Source organism: Sitophilus oryzae, unplaced genomic scaffold (genome assembly GCF_002938485.1).
Source record: "Sitophilus oryzae breed Bouriz unplaced genomic scaffold, Soryzae_2.0 scaffold_494_pilon_pilon, whole genome shotgun sequence".
Taxonomy (NCBI): domain Eukaryota; kingdom Metazoa; phylum Arthropoda; class Insecta; order Coleoptera; family Curculionidae; genus Sitophilus; species Sitophilus oryzae.
The window spans coordinates 568,309-593,177 of record NW_022147078.1 but is presented as its reverse complement, the minus strand read 5'-3'; the positions used below and the strand labels follow the sequence as shown (position 1 = coordinate 593,177).

At 29.6% G+C, this 24,869-nt stretch overlaps 1 protein-coding gene and 2 long non-coding RNA genes across 7 annotated transcripts in view; 2 read left to right on the top strand and 1 right to left on the bottom strand.

Annotated features, from left to right (window-relative positions):
* LOC115886683 (multidrug resistance-associated protein 1) overlaps positions 1-24,869 on the top strand; it is a 51,045-nt gene that overhangs the window by 15,350 nt on the left and 10,826 nt on the right. Inside the window, exons 8-18 of one of the 4 annotated variants that reach the window (XM_030905942.1) lie at positions 4,921-5,067; positions 8,009-8,093; positions 8,157-8,332; positions 8,734-8,923; positions 8,989-9,138; positions 9,191-9,382; positions 9,507-9,536; positions 10,355-10,537; positions 14,437-14,625; positions 18,316-18,417; positions 19,932-20,155. In XM_030905942.1, coding sequence (XP_030761802.1) covers positions 4,921-5,067; positions 8,009-8,093; positions 8,157-8,332; positions 8,734-8,923; positions 8,989-9,138; positions 9,191-9,382; positions 9,507-9,536; positions 10,355-10,537; positions 14,437-14,625; positions 18,316-18,417; positions 19,932-20,155 — 1,668 coding nt within the window. Of the gene's footprint in view, positions 1-2,962; positions 3,110-4,920; positions 5,068-8,008; positions 8,094-8,156; positions 8,333-8,733; positions 8,924-8,988; positions 9,139-9,190; positions 9,383-9,506; positions 9,537-10,354; positions 10,538-14,436; positions 14,626-18,315; positions 18,418-19,931; positions 20,156-24,869 lie in introns of all 4 variants that reach the window. The other 3 variants (XM_030905943.1, XM_030905944.1, XM_030905945.1) reach the window with 3 other exon arrangements.
* LOC115886686 lies at positions 11,395-11,894 on the top strand. The gene is made up of 2 exons (XR_004050929.1): positions 11,395-11,496; positions 11,623-11,894. It is a non-coding gene; the product is annotated as an uncharacterized LOC115886686 (long non-coding RNA).
* Positions 11,848-13,214, bottom strand: LOC115886685. Of its 2 annotated transcripts, XR_004050928.1 has the most exons (3): positions 13,137-13,162; positions 12,919-13,051; positions 11,848-12,449 (listed from the first exon to the last, which is right to left on the bottom strand). It is a non-coding gene; the product is annotated as an uncharacterized LOC115886685 (long non-coding RNA). The 2 variants fall into 2 exon arrangements; XR_004050927.1 differs by having other exon boundaries at positions 12,919-13,214.

Sequence of the window (24,869 nt, the reverse complement as noted above, 5' to 3'; positions counted from 1 at the left end):
GCAATGAGCTCGAGCGTTCGTTTTGGTTAAACCTTTGAGGCATTTTTGCAACAAAAAAATTTGAATTTTGTTTTACAGCAAGAATCAAATTTTAATTTTGACATTGATCGATGTCCGTCAATAAAATGATAACCCAAAATCAAATGAAAATGACAATTACTAAAAAGAATGCGCAGTAATTTACGAAATGCCGTACAGACGTCACCAATCTCTTTCATCTGGTTGGCAAGTGACAGAGAGAGTTCGACAATATATGACGTAACGTTAAACGATGACTCAACATTCTATACATTGCTATTTGCTCTTCATTTGATTTTGTTAGCGATCTTAGGTTTATAGGTATTTATTTTACAAAATGTTATGTTGAAAATACTTAAGAATGTCGCTCTAAGAAAGGTTCTTTCTTTTTGTCGGGATAAAATAATAACAATAATTATGCAAATTTGTTGACATTTGACATTGTGCATCTATTATAAATTATTTTTGCGTCGAAAACTCGTTGGATTAGTTAATTAAAACCAGAACGTGATGTAATAACAGCTTAAGATTTCAGACTTACGAAAAAATAAACAAGAATTAATTGATAATTATAATAAATTAATAATTTATATATAGTATCAAGTTATTTAATAAAAAAATAAATATTTCTTAAAGAACATAAGTATAATAAACGTTTAGAGAATTAAAAATAAGTTCTGTAAACTTTGGTAAAATAATGTTTTCCTTTTCTAGTCTCATTCGCTTTAGTTACATTAAGTAAATATTGTACTTACTTTATTTTATTTTTTGTTATGCAACCTTTACCTGTGTTACTTAAATATAAGTTTATCTTTGTCTACCTATACACAATGGCACAATAACCTGTCAAAAATATTTACATAACTACAACTGTCTACATCTCAGAAGCATTTACTGTAAACTCTGGAGTTCTATTTATTTATTAACATTTTAATAATTAATACATTTAATTTTTTTATTATTTCAACATTATTTATAGAGTACCAAACACATAAATAAGAACGCCCTTGTGCATTATCATCCATATTACAGGGCATTATAATGTATATGGTAAAGTCCCTTCAACAAAATATTCTGGTAACAATACAATCACAGATTATTATTTTCAGTAAACCAAAAGTTGTAGTCATTTCCGGTGAAACAGGAAGTGATCAAAAATAATTGGATAAGACAATCAAACCTAATTTATGTCATATACTACCATACCAAATCTCGTTTTTTAACCACAACAAATAAAAAAGTTATAGAGGTGAGCCAACTCTAAGAAAAATTGTTTTTAAAGTCTTAATAATAATTATTATTAACTGTATCACATTATCACACGTTAAGTAAATTTAACGATATTCTTTTTAAATTTAAATCAATATGTTGTTTTTTTTTATTTATTATAAAATGAATTTTAGGAATTTCATATTATTATTCATAGGTACTTCAAATTATAGATATTGGTCTCCAATTATATGACTTACTCTTTAAATTTTACTACAATTGTATTTCTATGAATCACATTACTCTCAACTCTCAACCCTATCTTGCTTCTTATGATCCCCTTTGCGTATACACATATATATTTTCCTGTAGTCAATGACTTTGCATCGAGATAAAATTGAGTTTAATAAGTATTGTGCAACATTCCGCAAATAGCAAAAGATAATTATTTATTTTAATCCAATATTTTCAGTCATTGTTTATATTTTTGACATGTCCTTGTTGATATTCTTTCTGAGTGTAATGTTGTGAAACATTTTTTTATCTATGTAAATTAACCTTTTTTATTTCAGGTGAATAAATATACATATAACTTTAAAAAACTTTTTTAAATAAGTTCGAAAAAAATAAGGGGTGATTGCTTCTTATAAAATTAAAGTAGACCACCCACCGAGGGGCATGTTGGGCAATATGTTGATGAATGTTGCTAAGCATTGCTAAAACATGATCTCTGGTGAGTGGCCTGTTTTAGTGTAGTAAACTAAGTACTAAAGGATTATCTATCCAGTGCTAGAATATATACGATTTCAACAGAAGGCACCCAAGAAAATAACAGAATAAACCTTTGAATAAAAAGATTAAGGAAGGAGCATATCAAAAATCTTAGATCGACCGCGACGGGACTCTAAAATGGCCGACTTAAATTCCGGTTTATTAGTGCCGTTCTAATTTTATTCAAAACGTGTAAAAATATGATGTAGGGTTGACGTGGCGTAGACTCAATAATTTGTTGTTTTATTTTGTGTTGTTAATAGATGTTGGTAGTTGTTATAAAAATATATAATTCTAATAAAAATAGATAAGTTATAATAATTATTTATTAACAAAAAAATCCGACACGCTACTGAAGCAGGTAAGTCAAATTGACGTATCTAAATTCTTTGACATCTAATCTTTGACAAGTAGTAAATAAAAGCAAAAATGCAAGAAAAAAATATATAATTAGTTAATTTTAAGTGAGTTTCATAAATGATCGGTTTACTACACGTATGTGTACATATATTATATAGTCACTTACTAGCGAAAAGTTATTCCATTATTTCCCTCGATTTCTATATATTTTTTTATATATTTCATAATTTTTTTACTTTATATATTTTTCGATAAATCGCAATAGTGTCACTGTTAATTTAAGTTTTGCCACAATGTCCTAGATTTACTACCTTTAACAACTATCAGTAGTAGAATAAATAATAAATAACATAAAATAAGCTCAGTAAAGGCTGACAAATCCACAAAATGTCAAATCAAATTCAAATGTGTCAAGTGAATCGTCAAACAGAACTGTCAAGGATCCCTACCCTAGAGTCCTCTTCCGGCCATGCATGAATACATGGATAGCATTATACTCCTTTCGTAATCTTTTTATTCAAAGGAATAAATAACATGACATCTGTTACTGTAATATATTCTTTTGCTGGACAGACTATAGATACTTTTTCCCATTAAAAATTAGGTAGTTTTGGCAACATTCCTTTCTTTTACACTGAGCGACAAGTCGAACATCTTGACACCAGAGAAGGCCTTCAAGTCTTTGACACTGTTCGGCATAATGGGCATGCCAATGGGACTACTACCCATACTGTTGGTATATACAGTGGAGGTAAAAAGGAAGGCCGGAAGCAAAGAGCAACTCATAACCTTAAAATTATGTTTATTTATTTTTATCTTGATTCTCTTTCGACTTTTTTTTACTTTCCAGCTCAAAGGTGGTTGTGTTAACCTATAATCTCTCATTTTTCTTGTAGGTCCATGCTTAATTTTACAGGATGGTGAGGTATTTCTCATTGATATTTTCGTGTGTTTAAAATACACAAAGTCAAACACTAGTTTACCACTAAACACTACACAGATTTAAATAATTTCTTTCTATATCATATCTTTTGTTGGTAAGTACCTATAGATCCTGATTTCTTTCGAAAATCGACAACTATGAAACTATGAACTCTTCCCGGCAACTGTGAAACTATGAACCCTTCCCTGACACAAACGGTACATTGTGAAACAGGAAATTGTAGGGAGAAACAAGCCCTATAACATAGGATACAACATTTTAATGAACAGTGCTTTCCATAAAATCAATAAAATGAATAATATACATGTACTGATTTCTTTCGAAAATCGACTACTATGAAACTATGAACCCTTCCCGGATACAAACGGTACATTGTGAAACAGGAAATTGTAGAGAGAAACAAGCCCTATAACATAGGATACAACATTTTAATGAACAGTGCTTTCCATAAAATCAATAAAATGAAAAATATACGAAATAATATACATGTACTGATTTCTTTCGAAAATCGACAACTATGAAACTATGAACCCTTCCCGGACACAAACGGTACATTGTGAAACAGGAAATTGTAGAGAGAAACAAGCCCTATAACATAGGATACAACATTTTAATGAACAGTGCTTTCCATAAAATCAATAAAATGAAAAATATACGAAATAATATACATGTACTGATTTCTTTCGAAAATCGACAACTATGAAACTATGAACTCTTCCCGGCAACTGTGAAACTATGAACCCTTCCCGGACACAAACGGTACATTGTGAAACAGGAAATTCAGGAGAGAAACAAGCCCAATATATTGGATATGTAAAAAATGGTTTAATACAATTTGATAGTCAATTAAATTGTGCATCCGGTTCTCCTAAAATATACAGGGTAGTTCATTTAAACTAAACAAGTTATTGCCTTTTAAAGCTAGGAATCATTTAAAATAAATTTTTAGACACTTTTTATGAAGTAATACTATTTTATTATTGCAACACAATAACTGATCAATAGATAAACTTCAGTAAATATTAGGTATTAAAAACTTTGATACCCTTGGAGAAACGAAGCCTTAAAATTTTTACTGCAATTTCACAAAATTGAAAATACTTCAAAAACGGTAAGGTTTAAGTGTGATAAGCCTTAATCAAATTTACCTTTATTTTAATAGTAGAATCTAAAAATGTAATAATATACAGGGTTGTTCTATTTAAAAAAATACTCTATATCTTGTAAAAATATTTTTAAATTGTAGCTCTAATAGACCTTCAACGAACCCAAAACTTACAATTTGTAAAAATCTAATCGTTTAGCTACAATACTGTGTGTCGTATGTGGTGAACAACCCTGTATTCCTAGGTACTTTTTGTTTTATTTTTATCTGTAGAACCACCCACAGTAGTTTGATACACTATTTTTTGACACCCTGTATTTATTGGGTATTTTGTAAAACATATCGCATCGAAAATATATTGAGAAATACCTCATTTTTAAGTCATTTAGTGACTCATTTTACTATAATTAATAATTTACACGGTTTATGGATTTATACAAATAGAGAATACAGACATTTAGAGCTAGGTGTTTCCTCTTTTGCATGTGCGCGCCATCCATTCCCCTCCCGCCAGGTGTCACTGGTCAGTTTTGCCACTTACGTCATGGTGGACGAGAACAACGTGCTAGATGCGAGCAAAGCGTACGTTTCTATATCGCTATTCAATATCTTAAGGTTTCCTCTAAGTATGTTGCCCATGATGATATCCAATATGGTCCAAGTAAGCACCGTTAACATGTTTTGGTAATACGTTCCATTCTCTTTCAGCGTTGTTTTGTCCCGTAATTTGTGGGGTTTTATGCAGTGGTGTTTTGGCCATGTTTATAACTATTTTTTTCGGTGGTTCTTAAATTAACTTATATACAGGGTGGTACGAACTCTATTCGCCAGCGTATTCTACAGATAAAAATAAGTAAAAAAGTTCGTATAAATGTACGTCCTAAAATGCTTAGTTCCGGAGATACAGGGTGTAGAAGTTTCATTTTTATTTCGATTTTTTCGAAATAATTTCTGAAGTAACGTCAATATTTGGATGAAAATTGGTGTCTCAGAGCTTTTTGACATGAGGAATTTGATTTTGATGTTAATATGACTCCTATTTGTAGGGGGCGCTACCTAAATGTGTTTTAACTGTTTTGAAGGGCAATAACTTTTCGTCCGTACCTGTATAAAACTACTGAGTGAAAAAATATACATTTCCGTGATTTTTTACGTAAAAAATGTGCCTTGGTCAAAATCTCTACGAGCAACCGTTCTCAAGATATTTAGAATGGAAATAGTCAATACATGTCATTATTGGCTAAAAATTAACATGTTGAGTAGATAGTTATTTGACCGATATCATAAATTTGTGAGCTTTTTATTTTTTTAAATTAATCATAAAATTTTCTTCGAAAAAATTGGCGATAAAACAGTTTCTGTTGAACTTTTAGCACAAAAACATTTTAAATTTATGATTTCAATCTAATAACTATTTAGTCAACATATTTAATTTATGTCAACGATGACAGGTATTGAAAAAATCTCGAGAACCATTACTCGTAGCGATTTTTACTAAGAGACCTTTTTTACGTGAACTCAGTAGTTTTATACAGGTACGGACGAAAAGTTATTATTCTTCAAACCAGTTAAAAATATGTAGGTGTTGATATCAAAATCAAATTTCTCGTGTCAAAAAACTCCCAGTCACCAATTTTCACCCAAATATTGACGTTACTTCAGAAATTATTTCGAAAAAAGCGAAATAAAAATGAAACCGGAATTTCATTCCGGAATACAGTTCGGACCACCCTGTATCAGGTCGTACCAAATAAACTTCCGGTGGCAAAATTGGGAAGACTTATCTTTGTTATAAAGAAAAAAAATATTAAGATTTTATATATATTTTTTCAGAATTTAAGATCCATCGTATTCATATAACAATCAGTAACTTATCTTGTTCATTAGTGTCTCATCTATTAATTGCTTTAAAATAGTTCTTTTTACTATACTTTTTTCTTTTAGTGATTTAGAATATCTACAATTTTTTTCTTTCTAGTAGATTATTAATACTTTACTGTAAACGCATTCTAATATAAAGAATTTCTTTTAACAACTATTAATTTTAACGTGAAATTATTGCAGACAACATTCCATTAAAAAAACTATAATTATTCCAGTCATCGTGATCAATCTTTAGCTTAAAATACTATACATCGTTATAACAATTAAATACTATACTAAACGTAGATTGTCTGAAGGTTAAATTAGTTATTAGAAACATCCAGTAGGATTATTTGTTTGTTAGTTTGGTGCTCTTTGGCTTTATGTTAATTGTTTGTTATTAGATAATGATATAACAAAATTTAATTATTTTTTTTTAATATTTTTGGAAGGTACAAATATTATTTTTATTTTTTTAAGAGGGTGATTCGTCATAAAAAAATATGAAAAAAAAGTTGCTATAAATATGGGTTCAGAAATGAATAATTTTAAAGATGCATACAGGATGTTAAAATTTAAAAGAAAATACCATTATTATTTTTTACTATTTCTTGTAGTTAGGCACTGAATAGTAATGTTACTTTGAATATGGTAGATAATTATTCAGTATTGAAACTAAAGGAATTTCGGACTTCCATTGTCTTTATTTATTTTGCTTACACAACGTTTCGATCAGAAGTATCACTGACCGTGCATTTCAAACACCCTGTATTATATTTTGAGTTAGACGTTGTATTTCATTAAATAAACACATAGGATTTTTTAAATATGAAAATCTAATAATAATATTGATTTTTAGTCATATTTAATAATTTATTTGTACCTTCTAATTTGCTGTTATTTAATAGTATGTATCTAGTGAATTTATGAGCTTAAACATTATTGTTTTAATATAAACATTTTATAATTTTAAATACCAAGAAACAGACTTTTTTTTCTATTTTAAGCTTACAAATTGACTATTATACTTTTTTTGGGGGAAAATATACTCTGATTTACTTTCTTATATACCGTATGATAAAAAAATTGACGTCAAAGACGGCTGGGAATGACAATCGACGATAATTTTGGCGAGGTCAATCTATAGACGTCATTTACTGAAAATTAACACCATTTATAGAAAGTTTAAAAAGGGAGAGATAGAACATTATAAATAAAAATAGATAGAACGTTTTCAGACACAAAAATCTATTTAAAAAAAAATCTCGAATTTTAAACTACACCATTTAAAAGTAATTTCTACTCAATATAAAAATAATTATAATCTTCTTAACCTTGACTTGGTCAAAATTATCAACGATAGTCATTACCCAGCCGTCTTCGACACCGTTTTTTTTTCGATCGTATGATAACTTTTACAACTCTTGTTTAAGTACCTATTTAAATTCCTGTAAGGTCTTAAATTTGACAGAAACCTTTGTACTAAAAAATTGCAGTGTTCAGAGTATATTTTATAACCACAAAAAGTAAGTGCTTAGAATGAATAAAAACGACGTCATAGTAGGCATCGAAATAGCATTTCACTTCGAGCTTTACTCTGTATACATCTGAAATTCTTGACAGTTGATGTCGATCAGAAATATTACTTCTAACACTATAGTAATGTCGTTTTTATCCGATTACAATGTATTTTAGCTATTATTAATTACGATATTTATATGAACACACTATTTTTTTAGACATACGTGTCTGTAAAAAGAATAAACACTTTCATGAATGCCGATGAACTAGATCCAAGCAACGTTAGTCATAGCCCTTCAGAAGGTAGAATAAATATTCTCCTCTTTGTGCCCGAATTGTATGATTAAAATTTGGCTTATGTTACAGATTATCCTTTGGTAATTGAAAATGGAAACTTCTCATGGGGTGAAGACCCGATTTTGAAGAACATTGACGTGAGACTGTCAAAGAAATCACTGACAGCTGTCGTAGGGTCTGTCGGTTCCGGAAAAAGCAGTTTAGTATCGGCTTTTTTGGGTGAAATGGATAAAATATCTGGATGGGTAAGTATACTGCATGTTCAGCGAACCTTCAACGTTACGTCAATTGCGGAATTTGTCGGGTATTTACAATGGTCGAATTGTAAATACCCGAATTACCAGCTTTTATAGCATATCTAATAGACAAAAAGTATCTGGTCGATTAGTAACCAATTGGCACAGTCCGAAAATTATCGATTTTTATTTTCTCTGTTTTTATTGGCCGCTTCAAAATTCAGAGTGACAAAAAATATTTTTCTCTAGTAAAGGTCTGTGAAATACGCCCCGCCATCTGGTGCTTTACATCCATAAACGTCTTAGGTTGAGCTACTTTAAAAATTCATATACAAGGATATGACGTAACGTTGAACGATGACTGAACGTTCTATACCTTACTATAGTTTATTATTTTCCTCGAAATATAGGTAAATACCGATGGCAGTATAGCATACGTTTCTCAGCAAGCTTGGATCCAAAACGCCACCCTAAAGGACAACATTCTTTTTGGCAAATCTTATGATAAGACTCTGTATGATAAGGTTATCGAAGCATGCGCTCTAAAGCCCGACTTTGAGATGCTGCCTGGCGGAGACCAGACAGAGATTGGAGAAAAAGGTAATCTGGGAAAAAAATGGCTAAATAATAGGATCAGTAATGGACATCCATGTTTTCTTTTTCAGGTATTAATTTATCTGGTGGTCAAAAACAAAGAGTCAGCTTAGCGAGAGCGGTCTACGCAGACGCAGAAATCTACTTCTTGGACGACCCACTGAGCGCAGTTGACTCACACGTAGGAAAACACATTTTCGATGAAGTTCTAGGACCTAAAGGTTACTATGACGGCTTAATTTAGTCATTTTAACTGTATAACTCTCTTTATAGGTCTTTTGAAGAACAAGACAAGAGTTTTGGTTACGCACGGTATCACTTATTTGCCTCAAACCGACAGTATTCTGGTTATTACGAACGGGGAAATTTCTGAAAGTGGTACCTATCAGGAATTGCTGGCTAAGAAGGGTGCTTTTGCTGATTTCCTCATGCAGCATATCCAGGAACATAGTGATAATGAAGAAGGCAAGTGTTTTATTTAATTTTATTTTTTTTTAAATATATTTTTTTCATTTATAGAAGTTTTTTTAAATTACGAGTTTTTGATAACTTTAACAGTATATTTGATGTATTTCTTTTAATTTTTTAGATGTTTCTTTAAATACCGAATCTACTGTGGGTACGTAAAATACAAGAAAAAAGAAAAATAACTGTGAAATAGAAAAACAATTATTGCTTGTTTAACTTTCTGGCTCCCTACGTATATCAGTGTAGAATGTTACGTGTTTTTCCGTATATTTTTTTGTATATAACTCCATATTTCTCTATATATATTTCATTGAGCTTCTTCCAGTTCATGAGAAGGTTTTACGTACTTCAAACCTTTTTTGTTTTTATTAACCAAAACGCCGTACGACCGAAGAAATTAATACTTAGATCTTCTCTATATTAACTTATTCTTCTGGGGTTTGCATTGCATTATAAAGAATTGAAAATTTAACTAAAGGCTGTTCAGCGATTGTTCAACGTTACGTCATTATCATATTTGTCAATATGCATTTTAGGGTGTGTCTGAGATCGGTTCATATTGTTTAGAAAATTTTAAGTACGTTCCTAAATTATTAATTGAGTGCGTTCCGTTTTTATTAAATTCAAGTGGGTATTTTAGACCTTTATTTATTTTAATTCATAATTTGAAACGCATATGCCAGTAGCTAAATCGTACCTATTTTAAAATTAAGCTTATGAAAAAAATTAGGGGTATTTTCACTCTTTGAATCTTTCATACTCTCACCGTTTAAGATGCTTAAAAAATATATTTTTGATGTAGTTACAAGAAATCAAATAAGGTAAGGTACTAAGAATATTACTATGCGACAGACCTTGAGTTTTTCTAGGTTGTTTAGGATTGATTTCTTGGATTGTACGGTGTCATTTAAAGCATGTATACATTTTTTTTATAAAGATTAGTGTAAATTATCATGGATTATATTATAGAATTGGACGAAATCAAGTCACAACTGGTAGGAATTAGTCACCAGTCGTCAGTGGATGGTCCCAGGCAGATAGTTAGGCACAGGTCAAGAGTATCAGAATCGATTTCTGAGACTGGATCAAACACTGGATTGAACGGGTCATTGCAAAGACAAAAGTCTGAAGATAGTGCCAAAGGACGGAAAGGTAAGATATACTAATATACCGTGTGGTGCATCGGAACACGGCACATAACAAATCCCATGTATATTTTCAAAAGGTCAAATATTATCTCCCTAGATGATTTTATGAAAAAGATGTATTAGACTTTTTCTGAATATTCGTATAATTTAATAAAATTACTGTAAATCACTATAAATAATGAATTGTTTGTAATTGAACTGTATTATTAATCCGGTAAATGATGGAGAAAAACAATTGTGATTGATTAAACATTCGTAGAATTCGAATAATGAATTGAATCAAGGATATATAGAAGAAGGATATTCAACTCCCTATAGCGGGCTATGTTGGAAAATATGCCGTATTTTGTCGAGGAAGACGATTTCGTCACGACCAATGAACGTCGAGTATTTGAAATTGAAAACATATAAATTGACGGTAACCTATGTTTTTTGACTCATTTCACTGACAGATGTGATGAGATTATTGTTGTAATTTTTAGATCCAAACGTTTTTTGAAAAAATAATGTATTTTAAAGTTATTTCCTAGAGTTTGGTTTGGCCTTCTATATTCTGGTATTTGTCTACTAATAAATAATATCTTATTTTGTATTTGGATGTATGGAAATCCGCAAGTTTTGTATTTGAAGCCGCAAAGAAATTTCGCTCTATAGTGAGAAAAATGTTATTATATCTTTTTAGACGTGTAGAATTACAAAATTTCTTATTTCAGATGTTCTAAATCTGAGTGCATGTCAAAAATTTAAATATATACTTGAAATATTATTTCAATTAATTTTATATGCTTTGACATTTTTTGGAAGTAAACAAATATTGAAGAAAGTGTTGTGCCTTCACAGAATTTAAATTGGCATTAGGAATAGATTTCCTTGATTTAATAATGATATTGCTCATAGAAATTGATAATGTGAAGAATAACAATACAGGAACATAGAATAACAAGAAAGAAATTCTAGCAGCAAGTTAGATTATGAGATAAATTTTATTTATATAGTTTGTTTAAAGAGTTTAGTTTGAAAAAAAGGTAAAACAATTATTATTGTCCAGGTCATATTTGATAACTGTTGTTAATTGATAACATATTACAGGGACACAGTAAAAAGACAAAACATTTAGACCCTTTGAAAGAGAAATGTTTGCAATGAATATTAATAAAATAATAAAAAAATTAATTAATATTATAATATTAATAAATAAAATTTATTATTAGTTGGCTAGTGTGTTAGTAGGATAGGGAAGTATGAAGTCGTCAGGTACCTATTAATAATAGGAATTGATCAAAGCTTATACATTTATTGTGATATTTATATTGTGAATTTAAGTAGTTAGTTTTGGTTGTTTAATAAACGAATTAATGTGCTTATTGTGTATCTAATTAAAAGAACAATGAAAAGTTGAATACCATAGGGGTACGTATGTTATACAAAGAATTTGCATCAACATTTTTTGGTTATATACTTGTACTGATATTTGTTTCTTGAACTAAAGAATTATACAGTACCTACTACACAATATAATAATCTGCAGCTACATAGGTAGGTAGCTGTTGGTAATTAAATTTTTTATCTAATATAATATCTAACATCAGAAATATTGTTAATTATCAACTATAAACAACTAAGAACTAGAATTATCAACTATAAACACAATATAATATACTGTATCTTAAGCAATATGTAATTATTTAACAATTATTTTTTTTGGGAAATAAAAACTGGTACTAAATTCTTTTTGACTATTTAATTTCTAAGTCACAAATAATGGTGGACAAATAGCAAGAAAATTATACAAGTAAAACATAATTTTAACTTATTTCTCTAATGGAATTTTGGTATTGATCTACTTAGTAGGATATGCAGTTTATCATATTTTTGAATATTTATATTCAATATTGTTCAGGAACAGCCCAATTACTCTGAAAAAAAAATATATGGTCAAATTCTTTGAAAAGAAACTTTTAAAATCAGTAATGATAAAAAAATATATAATTGTTGTATAGCAGAACCAGGGGACACAGAATTAGGGGAATTAACAATAGATTATTAAAAACTGCCTTCTCTTAAAAAAGTAGTATTATATGCACTTAGAAAGACTATAAAGGATATAAGTACGCATAGAAAGAAAGTAAGTATCTATACTACTGATATATATATATAACTATATATGAATACGATACCTACAGTATACAATATTACTAGTATAAAAATAACAGCACAGTCGGCACACTTTAAAATAAAAAAGCAGCATAATATTCAGGTATGTATAAAAGTAAAATTTTCTCAAAAATATTAGAATATGAAATAAATTGCAACTAAATTTTAATTAATAAACATAAACAAATAAAATTGTCAGTGTTATTAAAACTTTATGTAAATATATGTTACCTTAATACTTTGTCTTTAATCCTACTCTTCTGACATGGCTTTTCAAACTTATGCCCAAATCTCAATTCTTGTTATTAAGAATAATATTTATGAACTTTTGTTTCCATATTAATTTCAATATATTTGAATAAAACTGGAAAAATAATCAATATTGGCACTTGAAATTTTAACTTCTTATGTCCTTAAATTATTTATATTGTGTTATACATAATACTTACATAAATATTCAATTTAAAAATAGATCAGCACTTGAACGAGTGAATATAAAATAGTATATTATCAATTTCTATGAGCAATATCATTATTAAATCAAGGAAATCTATTCCTAATGCCAATTTAAATTCTGTGAAGGCACAACACTTTCTTCAATATTTGTTTACTTCCAAAGGGCAAAGGGTATAACTTGAAATATTTCAACCAATATTTCAAGTATATATTTTAATTTTTGACATTAAGCACTCACATTTACAACATCTGAAATAAGAAATTTTGTTATTCTACGCGTCTGAAAAGATATAACATTTTTCTCACTATAGAGCGAAATTTCTTTGCGGCTTCAGATACAAAACTTGCGGATTTCCATACATCGAAATACAAAATAAGATATTATTTATTAGTAGACAAATACCAGAATATAGAAGGCCAAACCAAACCTCTAGGAAATAACTTTAAAATACATTATTTTTTCAAAAAACGTTTGGATCTAAAAATTACAACAATAATCTCATCACATCTGTCAGTGAAATGAGTCAAAAAACATAGGTTACCGTCAATTTATATGTTTTCAATTTCAAATACTCGACGCCCATTGGTCGTGACGAAATCGACTTCCTCGACAAAATACGGCACGTTTTTTTTGGGCCAGTCGAATATCCTTATTCTATATATCCTTGAATTGAATAATGACAAGACAAGTGACATCTGTCTAAAAATGACAGCGATTTAGAGTGACAATTTGGATTATGCAAAAGAAATACTGGTTGCCTAACGATTAACGTTAATTTAAAAATAAGTCCCCAACATGAATAATGAACAAAACATTTAAACAAAAACAGACCACACAAGTAGTAACTAGTAACCTAACTAGTGCCCGATTCCGAAAATTGGAACCACGAAAAACAATAAAGAAAAAACAAAGTTTATAATCTGTATAATCTGTGGTAGTAGTCAGAGATATAGATGTAGTAGTATTTTGGTTTAATGGCCACAGCTGCCCGGGCTATCCGGCCGGGTGATAGAATTCTCGTTTTTTAATAAAATTTAAAAACAAACATTATAAAATTAGAAAGCTAGAATAGTATAGGGAAATTAAAACATCTTTCGTTGCACGTCATCAATGACACCATGCGTCGTCTTATGGAGTTTGCTGGTGGTCGTGTTATGATGTGCAACGAAAGTTATTTTATTATATACGGTTTTATATTAACTCTAATTTTTACTAAGTTCATAAAAAACATTCATAAAAAAATATGTATCCTTCAAATCCTTCAATTTTATTTTTGCTATTTTTTCTTTTAGGTTCTGCAGAGAAGAATGGACCAGTCCAAGGTGAAAAACTCATCGATGCCGAGAAATCTGAGACTGGCAGTGTCAGTTGGCAGGTTTACAAACACTACTTGAGTTCGATTGGTGTGTTTGTTGTCATAGTAACAGTTTTGTTGAACATGTGTTTCCAGGCATTTAGCATAGGTTCAAACGTATGGTTGGGTAAGTATTTCTGTGAATTTAAGGCAGCCATTTTGAAGTACCATAGCGGTCGGGCCAACCTTAATCGCGATGATCCTTCCTTAAGCTTCATTCAGAACTTCTAAATTAGTGAAATAAATTAGTGGTTTCAATTATACTTTATACTTAAGAATTTACGATCATTCAAAATGTCTAAAAAATACAATTAAAATTAATAGAAAATCCTAGCAGCATTAGTCAGTTGTATGCATAGTTATTGCTAATAATTAGCTTATAAATTTTGAAGTATTTTAACTTTTTCTACTAATTGAAAATCCGGAGTTTAACCATAGTTTTTTTTATTGCAAATAATTATTCTTCATACAATTTTATGACACCCGTATTTTTTTATTTTACTTCAATTTCATCCCATTTTTTTTTAAAAATTAATCAATATTAAGAATTTCAATTATACACTTTTGCAATCTCTGACGTCACCTATCAAAAGTGTCGCGGTTTGCCACCAGGTACAAAGGTAAATAAAAACCAATTTTCTAAATGTATTTTAACGTAGATATAAAATTAATTGTAAAATAAAATTTAAGGAACTTACGTTAAAATGATCTTCACAACAAAATCTCGTACTTTTGCTGACATGTCTTGCCGCTTCAAACCAGGCTCTTCGACGGCTTTCATCCAAAGGAACAGTTATAAAAACTTTTTCTGGAGAGCCTTCAAAGTTATTTAGACAGCCCTTCACAAAACAGACTTTAACACCCTTCATTACAAAAATAATAAAGAGGGTACAAGAAAACAAAATTGAAAACTCAAAGTATTTAACGCCAAAAGCAAAATCCACAAAATACGAATCTAACCTCGAACCCTCGAACGCCTCGAACATCCGAACAACTTTGGTAGTGTTTAGTGCTTCGATAAAAATGGCAGTAACCTGTTAATTATAAAAATTTAAGTTTTAATTTCTAGTAGTAAAAAATATAAAAGTAAATTTAATATTGGGGTAATAAAGAATAATCCCACATAAAAACGTATTTTTTAACGATCTTAATAAAAATAGAAAAATCTAACGTGATTTTAAGATATATGGTGTAAATATGGTAGCAGAGAACTAGACACGCCATAATATTATTCTTCACAGGCTCGCGCCCTCTGTGAACTATTCAGTCAAATGCTGATAGGTGACGTCACAATTTTCTACGCGTCGTCCTTGTTTATATATTCTTAAAGTTGGTCAACCGACTAGACAAAATGTGCCGCTAACTGGAGGACAAATCGTGAACCTTTCGGGGCGGAGTCAAAAATATCGATTATTTTCGTTATTTTCCTCAGAGTAATGTAATAATATAGCCCGGGTATCTGCGAACTTTAATAGTGATCAGCTGATTAAGAAATTTAAAGGAAACTGTTATTTTACTGTAAACTGTGGATTATTTTTGCCTGTTATTTTAAGAATTCTAAACCGTATTAACAAAGAAATTATTATTTCGATATGTTGGTACATTATTTATAATTTATGATAATTTTATGCTAATTGGCTGTTAATTAATATTTAAAAAAAAGTTACATACCTATTTTAAGTTGATTTAATGCAGGTTTATAAAAGAATCATTTCATTCTTAGATTATTTTATTCTAAATTGAGTACTGTACTAATTTTACGATATTTTTTTTTTTGAAAACAAAACTTTTTACTTTTTTGATGCTAACTAATTGGTATGGTATTATTGTTATGGAAATTAGCCAAGAAAGAAAAGAATTGGGTATAACTTGTAATTTTTCGAAAAAAAGATATTATACCTATCGCTGAAAAGCTTAAAAAATGGCGCTTTTTATGAAGTCATGGCCAACTATGGTTTACTAAAAAAACATATGTTTGTGTCATATGTCAAAAATGACAGACTTTAGAAAAAAAAACAGAAAACACACTCATTAGGTATGTGATTATCTACCACTTTTATCTGAAAACTTTTTGTCTAAAATACCGTATGATCGAATAAAAACGGCGTCAGCGATGGCTATGAAATGACGATCAATGATATTTGCCATATAATTTTACATATAAAATGTCAGCGATCTTCACTTCATAGCCATCGTTGACGCCGTTTTTATTCGATCATACGGTAGATTATAATGGAATTAGAGACAAGTTTTAAAATAGCCAAAATTTGTTTTTTTCGAAATATCTAATAAGCCTTGAACTTCTCCGAAAATCCCGAAAGGCGCATATTTATGACCCCACAAAACTGCAATTCTTTCCCCCATTAACCGACTCTCTATCTCCAGTAGTTTCCGAGATGCCAATAGAGAACATCGTAGGAAACTCACCCTGTATAATATTTTGAAACTAACTATTGTTATTATTTGACTAGTTTAATTTGATTAATAAGGCTAGATTAATTTAATTTCAAATAAATTTGATCAGATTTTTTTTTCGTATATTCTGCTACCAGAAAACCAAGATTATATGATAACGCACTTTTCAACGAAGTTGAAGGAAGATATAGTGTATCTATTACAATACTTAATAGAACTACAATTATTACAAGAAAAACAAAAAGAAGAAATACCCAAATACCCCTTCACCTACTACTCAACTACAAAATAAATGAATATAATCTCTTAAAACACTACACAACTACTTATTTTTGTATTCTACACTGAACAAATTATCAAACTTACTAATTTATCAAACAAAAAGAAAAAATAACAAAATTATCCCTTCACCTACTACTTAACTACAAAATAAACTATAAAAACACTACTAAACTATTTTTGGTAGACTACACTAACATGCTACACTAAACACTATAATTAAACTTAATAAATTAATCTAATTTTACACTACACCTTCAAAGAAAAAAGAAATATGAACATTTTCTAAAACTAGAAGAAACAGAACTTCCATACGTGCAACCAGGATTAATAGGTCAAGGGGACAAAGAATATAAAATATTTTAAAATGTGCATTCAGAAAGAAAAAATATCTCGAAAATTATCTAAACAAACATTTTTATTTCTTATCAGTGAGAAGCATCGGCCTTGTCGGCCTTGAAGAATTTGTCGGATATTTACAATGGTCGAATTGTATAATTGCCAGCTTCTAATAGCATATCTAATAGATAAAAAGTAACTGGTCGATTAGTAACCAATTGGCACAGTCCGAAAATTATCGATTTTTATTTTCTCTGTTTTTATTGGTAGCTTCAAAATTCAGAGTAACAAAAAATATTTTTCTGTAGGGAAACCGGTCCTGCCATCTAGTAGTCTTAGTCCATAAACGTCTTAGGTTGATCTACTTTAAAAATATATATACAAGGGCGTCATTTAAAACCAGTGAAATTTGTATTGAATTTGATTTATTATTTATTCCTTAATTGTAACTTCGTTGCATTTCTTTTTGTATTGATGGAGTACTTTTTAATCACTTCAGTTAAATTTTATATTAAAAATAACAAAAATTTACTATGGTTAAACACCGGATTACTACCACTAATTTTTAACTTCTACGCTAATTGAAACCACTAATTTATTCCACTAATTTCGAGGTTCTGAATGAAGCTTAATAACTGATTAAGTATTATACAGAGCGCTCAGAAAAATATGGACTATTTTTTTATAAAAAACTATTTTTATTAATTTTTTAAAGCTTTGAATATGAAAATTACTGTTATAAATCGAATAACATTTATATAATTAAACCTTCGTATTTCTAAAGGTGTATGGGCTGACGATCAAGACATATATATCAACGACACTGTTGACACAGCCAAAAGAGACATGTACCTAGGTGTATACGGTGCCTTAGGCATAGGCCAAGGTAAGTGCATAATTTTAGTTAACTTCTGCATTAACAAAATGTAGAATTTTTCCATATTTAACTATACATTTTATAGTGTCATTACCTTAACTATTTTTGTCACTAAAATCACACTCTTATTTATTTATTGATATTTTTAAACTAAATCTTAACTATTTTATTATTATTTCGCAAAATTTATCTTAATTTTTGCATGTGTCAGTTCATAAACTTGCTCTATGTTGGTTAGGTTCTTAATTTCATATAATTTTATTTTCTGTTATTTATTATTTTTCGTGTTTTTTTTTTAGTATTTTTTTTAACCACTGTTAACACTCTAACACACTAACTGCCTTTTAGTAGAGCACTTAGGAGTATTTTTAAAATATACTGTTAGAAGCTTAGTTGATTTGCCTTTAGCTTGTTTGAAGCTTGTTATTATAATTTTTTATTGCTTTTTAAGGTTTTTACAATGTCGTTGCGTGTGGAACGGTTGTTGGCCTTTCGCGATAAAAAATAATTATATTTAAAGTTCATACTTCGGGTATTAGTCCTAACCTTACCTTTAATATTAACCCTAAAAAATAACCTTTTGAACTTAAGGAAATTCCGTTCACAATTCTACTTGTCTTAATAATATTCTAGTATGCGCTTGCGCACATATGAAACATATGTTTAGAGTTTACCTAACTTTACAAGTATTTTTGGAATTTAGAAAACTAGAGAAACTAATTTTTACAATGATAACATTTATTTGTTTGTGAATAAACATTAATCATTTCTAGACCAAAAAAAAAACGATTAACATTTATAAACCGTCAAATATAGCATGTCAAATATCATTTTAAAAATTCTTAAAACTTCTAGTTTCGAGCATGCGCAAATTAAGATCGATACGATTAATGTTAAGATCGACGCATTGAAAGCACGAACGCTAACGTTTATTAAGGCTAATTCATATTGTTGAGGTTAGGACTAACGTTAGTGTCAGGGTTAAGTTCGGAAGCATGGACCAACCATTAAACTTAAGTTGACTGTTTTTCTAAATTATATATTAAATGTCTTGATTTTAAAAATCTATAAACACACGATAAAACAAATCAAGACCAGCTAATCACCTATATATCTACCGTCTTAGATCTTATAACCTACGTGGATATGTAAAATTGCTTCATATTTATTGAAAAAATCAAAAACATACGTCTTTGACCAGTCTAGAATGTCATCTTTAAGAAATAAATTTAAATCTTTAACTAAAAATTACACTGATATGGACGAAAAATTATTGTCATATTATTTATTAGATATATTTAATTCTAGAGACAAAACAGATGTAAATGTTTGAAAATCATTCAAAATCATTAGTCTTTACTTTTTGTGAGTTTATATTCACAGTCCGAAAACTGATATTGAGCTAAAAGACGCTGAAAGATGTACATCTTGTCTACAAGATAGATAACTTATGGTATACAGCTTTATCCACGAAGCTTATATGATCTAGACACGCAACCCACATTACTTTATACCCTTTTCAGTCGTGGTCATCTTCTTCGCGGCCTTGGCCCTGTTCGTGGGCTGCTTGAACGCGGCCAGGAAGCTGCATCTAGCTCTCCTGTCCAACATCCTGCGCTCGCCGTGTCCATTATTTTTCGATGTGACACCCGTAGGTCGTATCCTGAACCGGTTCTCCAAGGACGTGGACACTTTGGACACTGTGTTACCCATGACACTGAGAGGATGGATCAATTGTTTGATTTCGGTTAGTTTAAAAGAGTTTCCGAGTACCAGGCAAACGAATTTGAAGCATCGATGTGTTACATTATATACAAGACCAGTAAAGAATGCTCAGCGATCGTTCAACGTTACGTCATCATATTGTCATACTCTCTCTACCACTTGACAACCAGATGAAAGATAGAGTTTTATTGATGTATTCGATCAATGTCAAAATTAAAAATCGATTGTACCGGATGTCCCACTAAGAATAGCTCTCGGCTGTATCTTGGAAAGTATTAGCCGTAGGAGCTGCGGAAAAAAATATTTATAACTAAAGAGTCTATGAGAAATTGCTGGAAATTATTTTCAAGTTTGTAGAACGACCGCTAGGGGACGCAACTGCAACAAAAATTAAGAAAATGGAGTTTTTACACAATTTTGCCTAGATAAGGTGTACTATAAGTAACAGCTTCATAATCTTCAGTAAATTTTGAATATTTTTTGTTATAGCAATTTTCCTCTATCTACCAAAATAAAGTGGTGGGGGAAGGTTAGATCTGTTTCTATTTAAATATTAATAACTCTGGACTGGATGATCGGAATCCAACAAGCGAGGGCTCGTTTAAAAGAGCGTTTCTTACTCTATATTATACCATATAAACAATAATAATAAGCTTTTGAACATAGACGCTAAGGGGCGTTGTCTTACAATTTAACAAACATTGCACGTTTTTTTTTTAAATAAATACAATAGTATATGTAATTTTAGCTGATCGGAAAGAGTAGAAAAAGCTTAAAAAGTCAGCGAAAACCGCATCTTCATATCTTCTTTCAAACCGAAGATATTAGCAAAATTATAATAAATACTAGCGATGGGAACTATCGAATGAATTAGACTATCAAATGGTTAATGAATGAATGAATTCAACTATCGAATGGTTTTATTCGAATAAAATCATTCATTCATTTGTATACTAAAGCATATGTGACAACCTCGCCGTGCGACTAAATGGTTATCGTTGAGCCACGACTATCGAATGCTTTTGATAAATGAAATTTAGTATTCGTTTGATTTTTGTATGCGTCGTGCATTATTAGTTCTTCCAAATTTTTATAACTTCGCCGTATAAATACTGTGCTATTTTTGCGTTTATTAAAATAGTTAAAATACTAAAATAGTAGTTATTTTTAATTTTATTTATTGACGATTGTGTGCAGGTGGTCAAAATTTTTCCGAAAATTTGTGTGGTTTTCCGTAGTCAGATCTTTCAATTATTTAATTTTATATGGTATGTGGTCTATTTTTTAATGGGAAATTTTGAGAAGTAGCAATTTTTAAGAGAGATGAGATGAACTTACAATTAATTTTAAAAATACATATTTGTATTTTAGATGTTGTAATAATATGAATTAGTTGAACTTAATAATCATATTTAAGTAATGTGGTTAAGTAAATGGTTATCGAACTCAAACTATGGGGTGAGAAAATTAAAATGAAAGTTTTACACGTGCCAATTTAAAAAAAAAAGTTAACGATGTTTGTATTTTGTTTATGCTAATTCTCTTACATGTAGTTTTTTGCGAAGAAATATTTCATTTATTTTTTAAAGTAAATGCCAGTAAAAGTAAATATAATTTTAAATAGTAATATAAAGCACCTAATATAAATAATTTTGATTTCTAATTTTTATTTATATTTTCGTTCCATTACACTGCATGCTTAGAAAATTAATAAATGTTTATATTTCATGATTTTAAAATTTGTTGTTAATATAACAAATTAGTTCTTTAATTATTATTATTTAATAAACCAACGTTGCCAAAAAATTTAGAGACTATTATTTTTAAATAGGATCTAATATAAATAATTTTGACATCTAATTTGTTGTTTATATTTTGCTACTACTTAAAAAAATATTTATATTAAATCATTTTAAATTTTGTTGTTAATAGGTATAACAAATTATTATTGTTATTATTATTTATTAAACCAGTCTTTGCTTAAAAACATTAAAAATAATTTTCTTATAACAAGTATTATTGCAGTGTAACAACAGAATATTAATAAAAAAAATTCAGAATATATAGACATACTATCACTAACTAAAGCCAAACAATAATATTCTTTGCTAATATCAACTAATACCAAAATATGGCACCAGCGCCCTTCATAATGTATTTTCTGTGTAAATACTAGCACCTCAATAAAAAAAATAATGTGTCCTTATCTATATCTGACTCCGCAAAAAATCAAAGATGCCGGCTTCTTTCATAGCATTGCCACCGACCGCTGTCGGGTTTCTTGGAAAGAAACCTACGTCGCCGGGCTACAACTAAAATTCAGTTAATATTTTATTATAATCGATCCTGACGAATAAATGCATTTCATAAATGAATGAATTTTATAAATGAATGGTTTTTGCTGCCGAATTACTAGAATACAATATTTCAAGGCAGATGACGCATCTATTCGATAATTTTTATCCGAATAGTTTTCAACAAATGTTTTTTACTAACTATCGAATTATTCGAATGAATTGCAACTATCGAATGTTTCGATAGTATTCATTCGATAGTTCCCACTACTAATAAATACCAAAAAATAAGCCCTTAATTACCTTATTTTTACAATACGGTATCAGTAGCCCTCTTGATTATGCCCATTCTAACAAAAAATAAGATAAAAACGGTTAGTTTATTTTAAAATCGACGAAATACCAGAATTCCATAATACCAGATGTATTAATATCTAATAATTAAGATATTAATAACAGTGAACAAGAAACGATGATTCAGTGAACATGGTAGGCTTTGGAAAAAAGTTGCTTTTAACGTAATAGTATAAACGTCAAATTGTTATTAGATCAACATTTTGATAGCTTTAGCAGCGTTTTTATTGTTTTATTATTTGAAGTAGTTGAAGTTGTTGCCATTTTGAAAAAGCAATAAAAAAAACGCTACTAAGACTATCAAAATGTTGATCTATGAACAATTTGACGTTTATACTATTACGTCAAAAGCAACTTTTTTCCAAAGCCTACCATGACTTCACTGAATCATCGTTTCTTGTCCGCTGTTATTAATATCTTAATTATTAGATATTAATACCTCTGGTATTATATGGTATTCTGGTATTTCGTTGATTTTAAAATAAACTAACTGTTTCTACCTCATTTTTTGTTAGAATGGGCATAATCAAGAGGGCTACTGATACCGTGTTGTAAAAATAAGGTAATTAAAGGCTTATTTTTTGGTATTTATTATAATTTTGCTAATATCTTCGGTTTGAAAGAAGATATCAAGATGCGGTTTTCGCTGACTTTTTAAGCGTTTTCTACTCTTTCCGATCAGCTAAAATTACATATACTATTGCATTTAATTTTTTTGAAAAAACGCGCAATGTTTGTTAAATTGCAAGACAACGCCCCCTAGCGTCTACGTTCAAAAACTTATTATTATTGTTTATATGGTATAATATAGAGTAAGAAACGCTCTTTTAAACGAGTCCTCGCTTGTTGGATTCCGATCATCCGGTCCAGAGTTATTAATGTTTAAATAAAAACAGATCTAACCTTCCCCCACCACTTTATTTTGGTAGATAGGGAAAATGGCTACAACAAAAAATATTCAAAATTTACTGAAGATTAAGAAGCTATTACTTATAGTACACCTTATCTAGGCAAAATTGTGTAAAAACTCCGTTTTCTTAATTTTTGTTGCAGTTGCGCCCCCTAGCGGTTGTTCTACAAACTTGAAAATAATTTCCACCAATTTCTCATAGTCCCTTATAAATATTTTTTTCCCGTAGGCCCTACGACTAATACTTTCCGAGATACAGCCGAGAGCTATTCTTAGTGGGACACCCTGTACTGTCAAACAAAATTTAATTTTTCTTATTACAAAAATGCCTCGTAGATTTAGCGAATATGATCAAGAACACGTTGCTAAGCTCATAAATTATTTTTCCCGAGAAAGAGACTCATAGCCGTGGACGCCGTATATGAAGCAAGTAAAATGGAAAGGTGTGATATTTGTATGTAAAATACTAAATAATAATATATTATTATTTTGGTTATTAATATTCTGTTAATTTTTAAATTGTTTTAACCTTTTATCTATTTTAATTCGGCCAAATAAATTCTGAACTTATAGGGTATTAAAGAGCATATGATATAGCTCTTAATTGTTTCCATAAATGTATTTTCATTATTGGTACGATGTAGCTGGAAAAACTGCTATTAAAGCACAATCAAAACGAATAAAGCTTTGTTCAACCACTAATTTATCCCACTAATTGCGAGCTTTTATCCACTAATATTATCCACTAATTGCACGAAGCTTAAATGCCGAAAAAACGGAACTCGCTCTATTAATAATTTCTGAACGTACTTAAAATTTTCTAAACAATACGAACTGATCTCAGACACACCCTAAAAAGAATATTTGACAAATAATTATGAAGTAACGTTGAACGATTGCTGCACATTCTTTATATCATACAGATTGAGAAAAAATCACTGCAGTGAATTTGGTATAAAATTCATAATTTTAGTATTATCTTGAAATTACGTACAAATAAGAGCAATTGAAGAGATTGGAAGCAGTTATTATTTTGTTGTTGTTTTATTTTAATAAGTCAAATCAGTATTAAGTTAATTTTAAAAGGAATCTTGGTGCACGGTTGATTTTCTCATTTACATATTTAAGTAAACAACTCTTATGGTTTTCCCTATTCATGTTTACACTTGTTATGGATT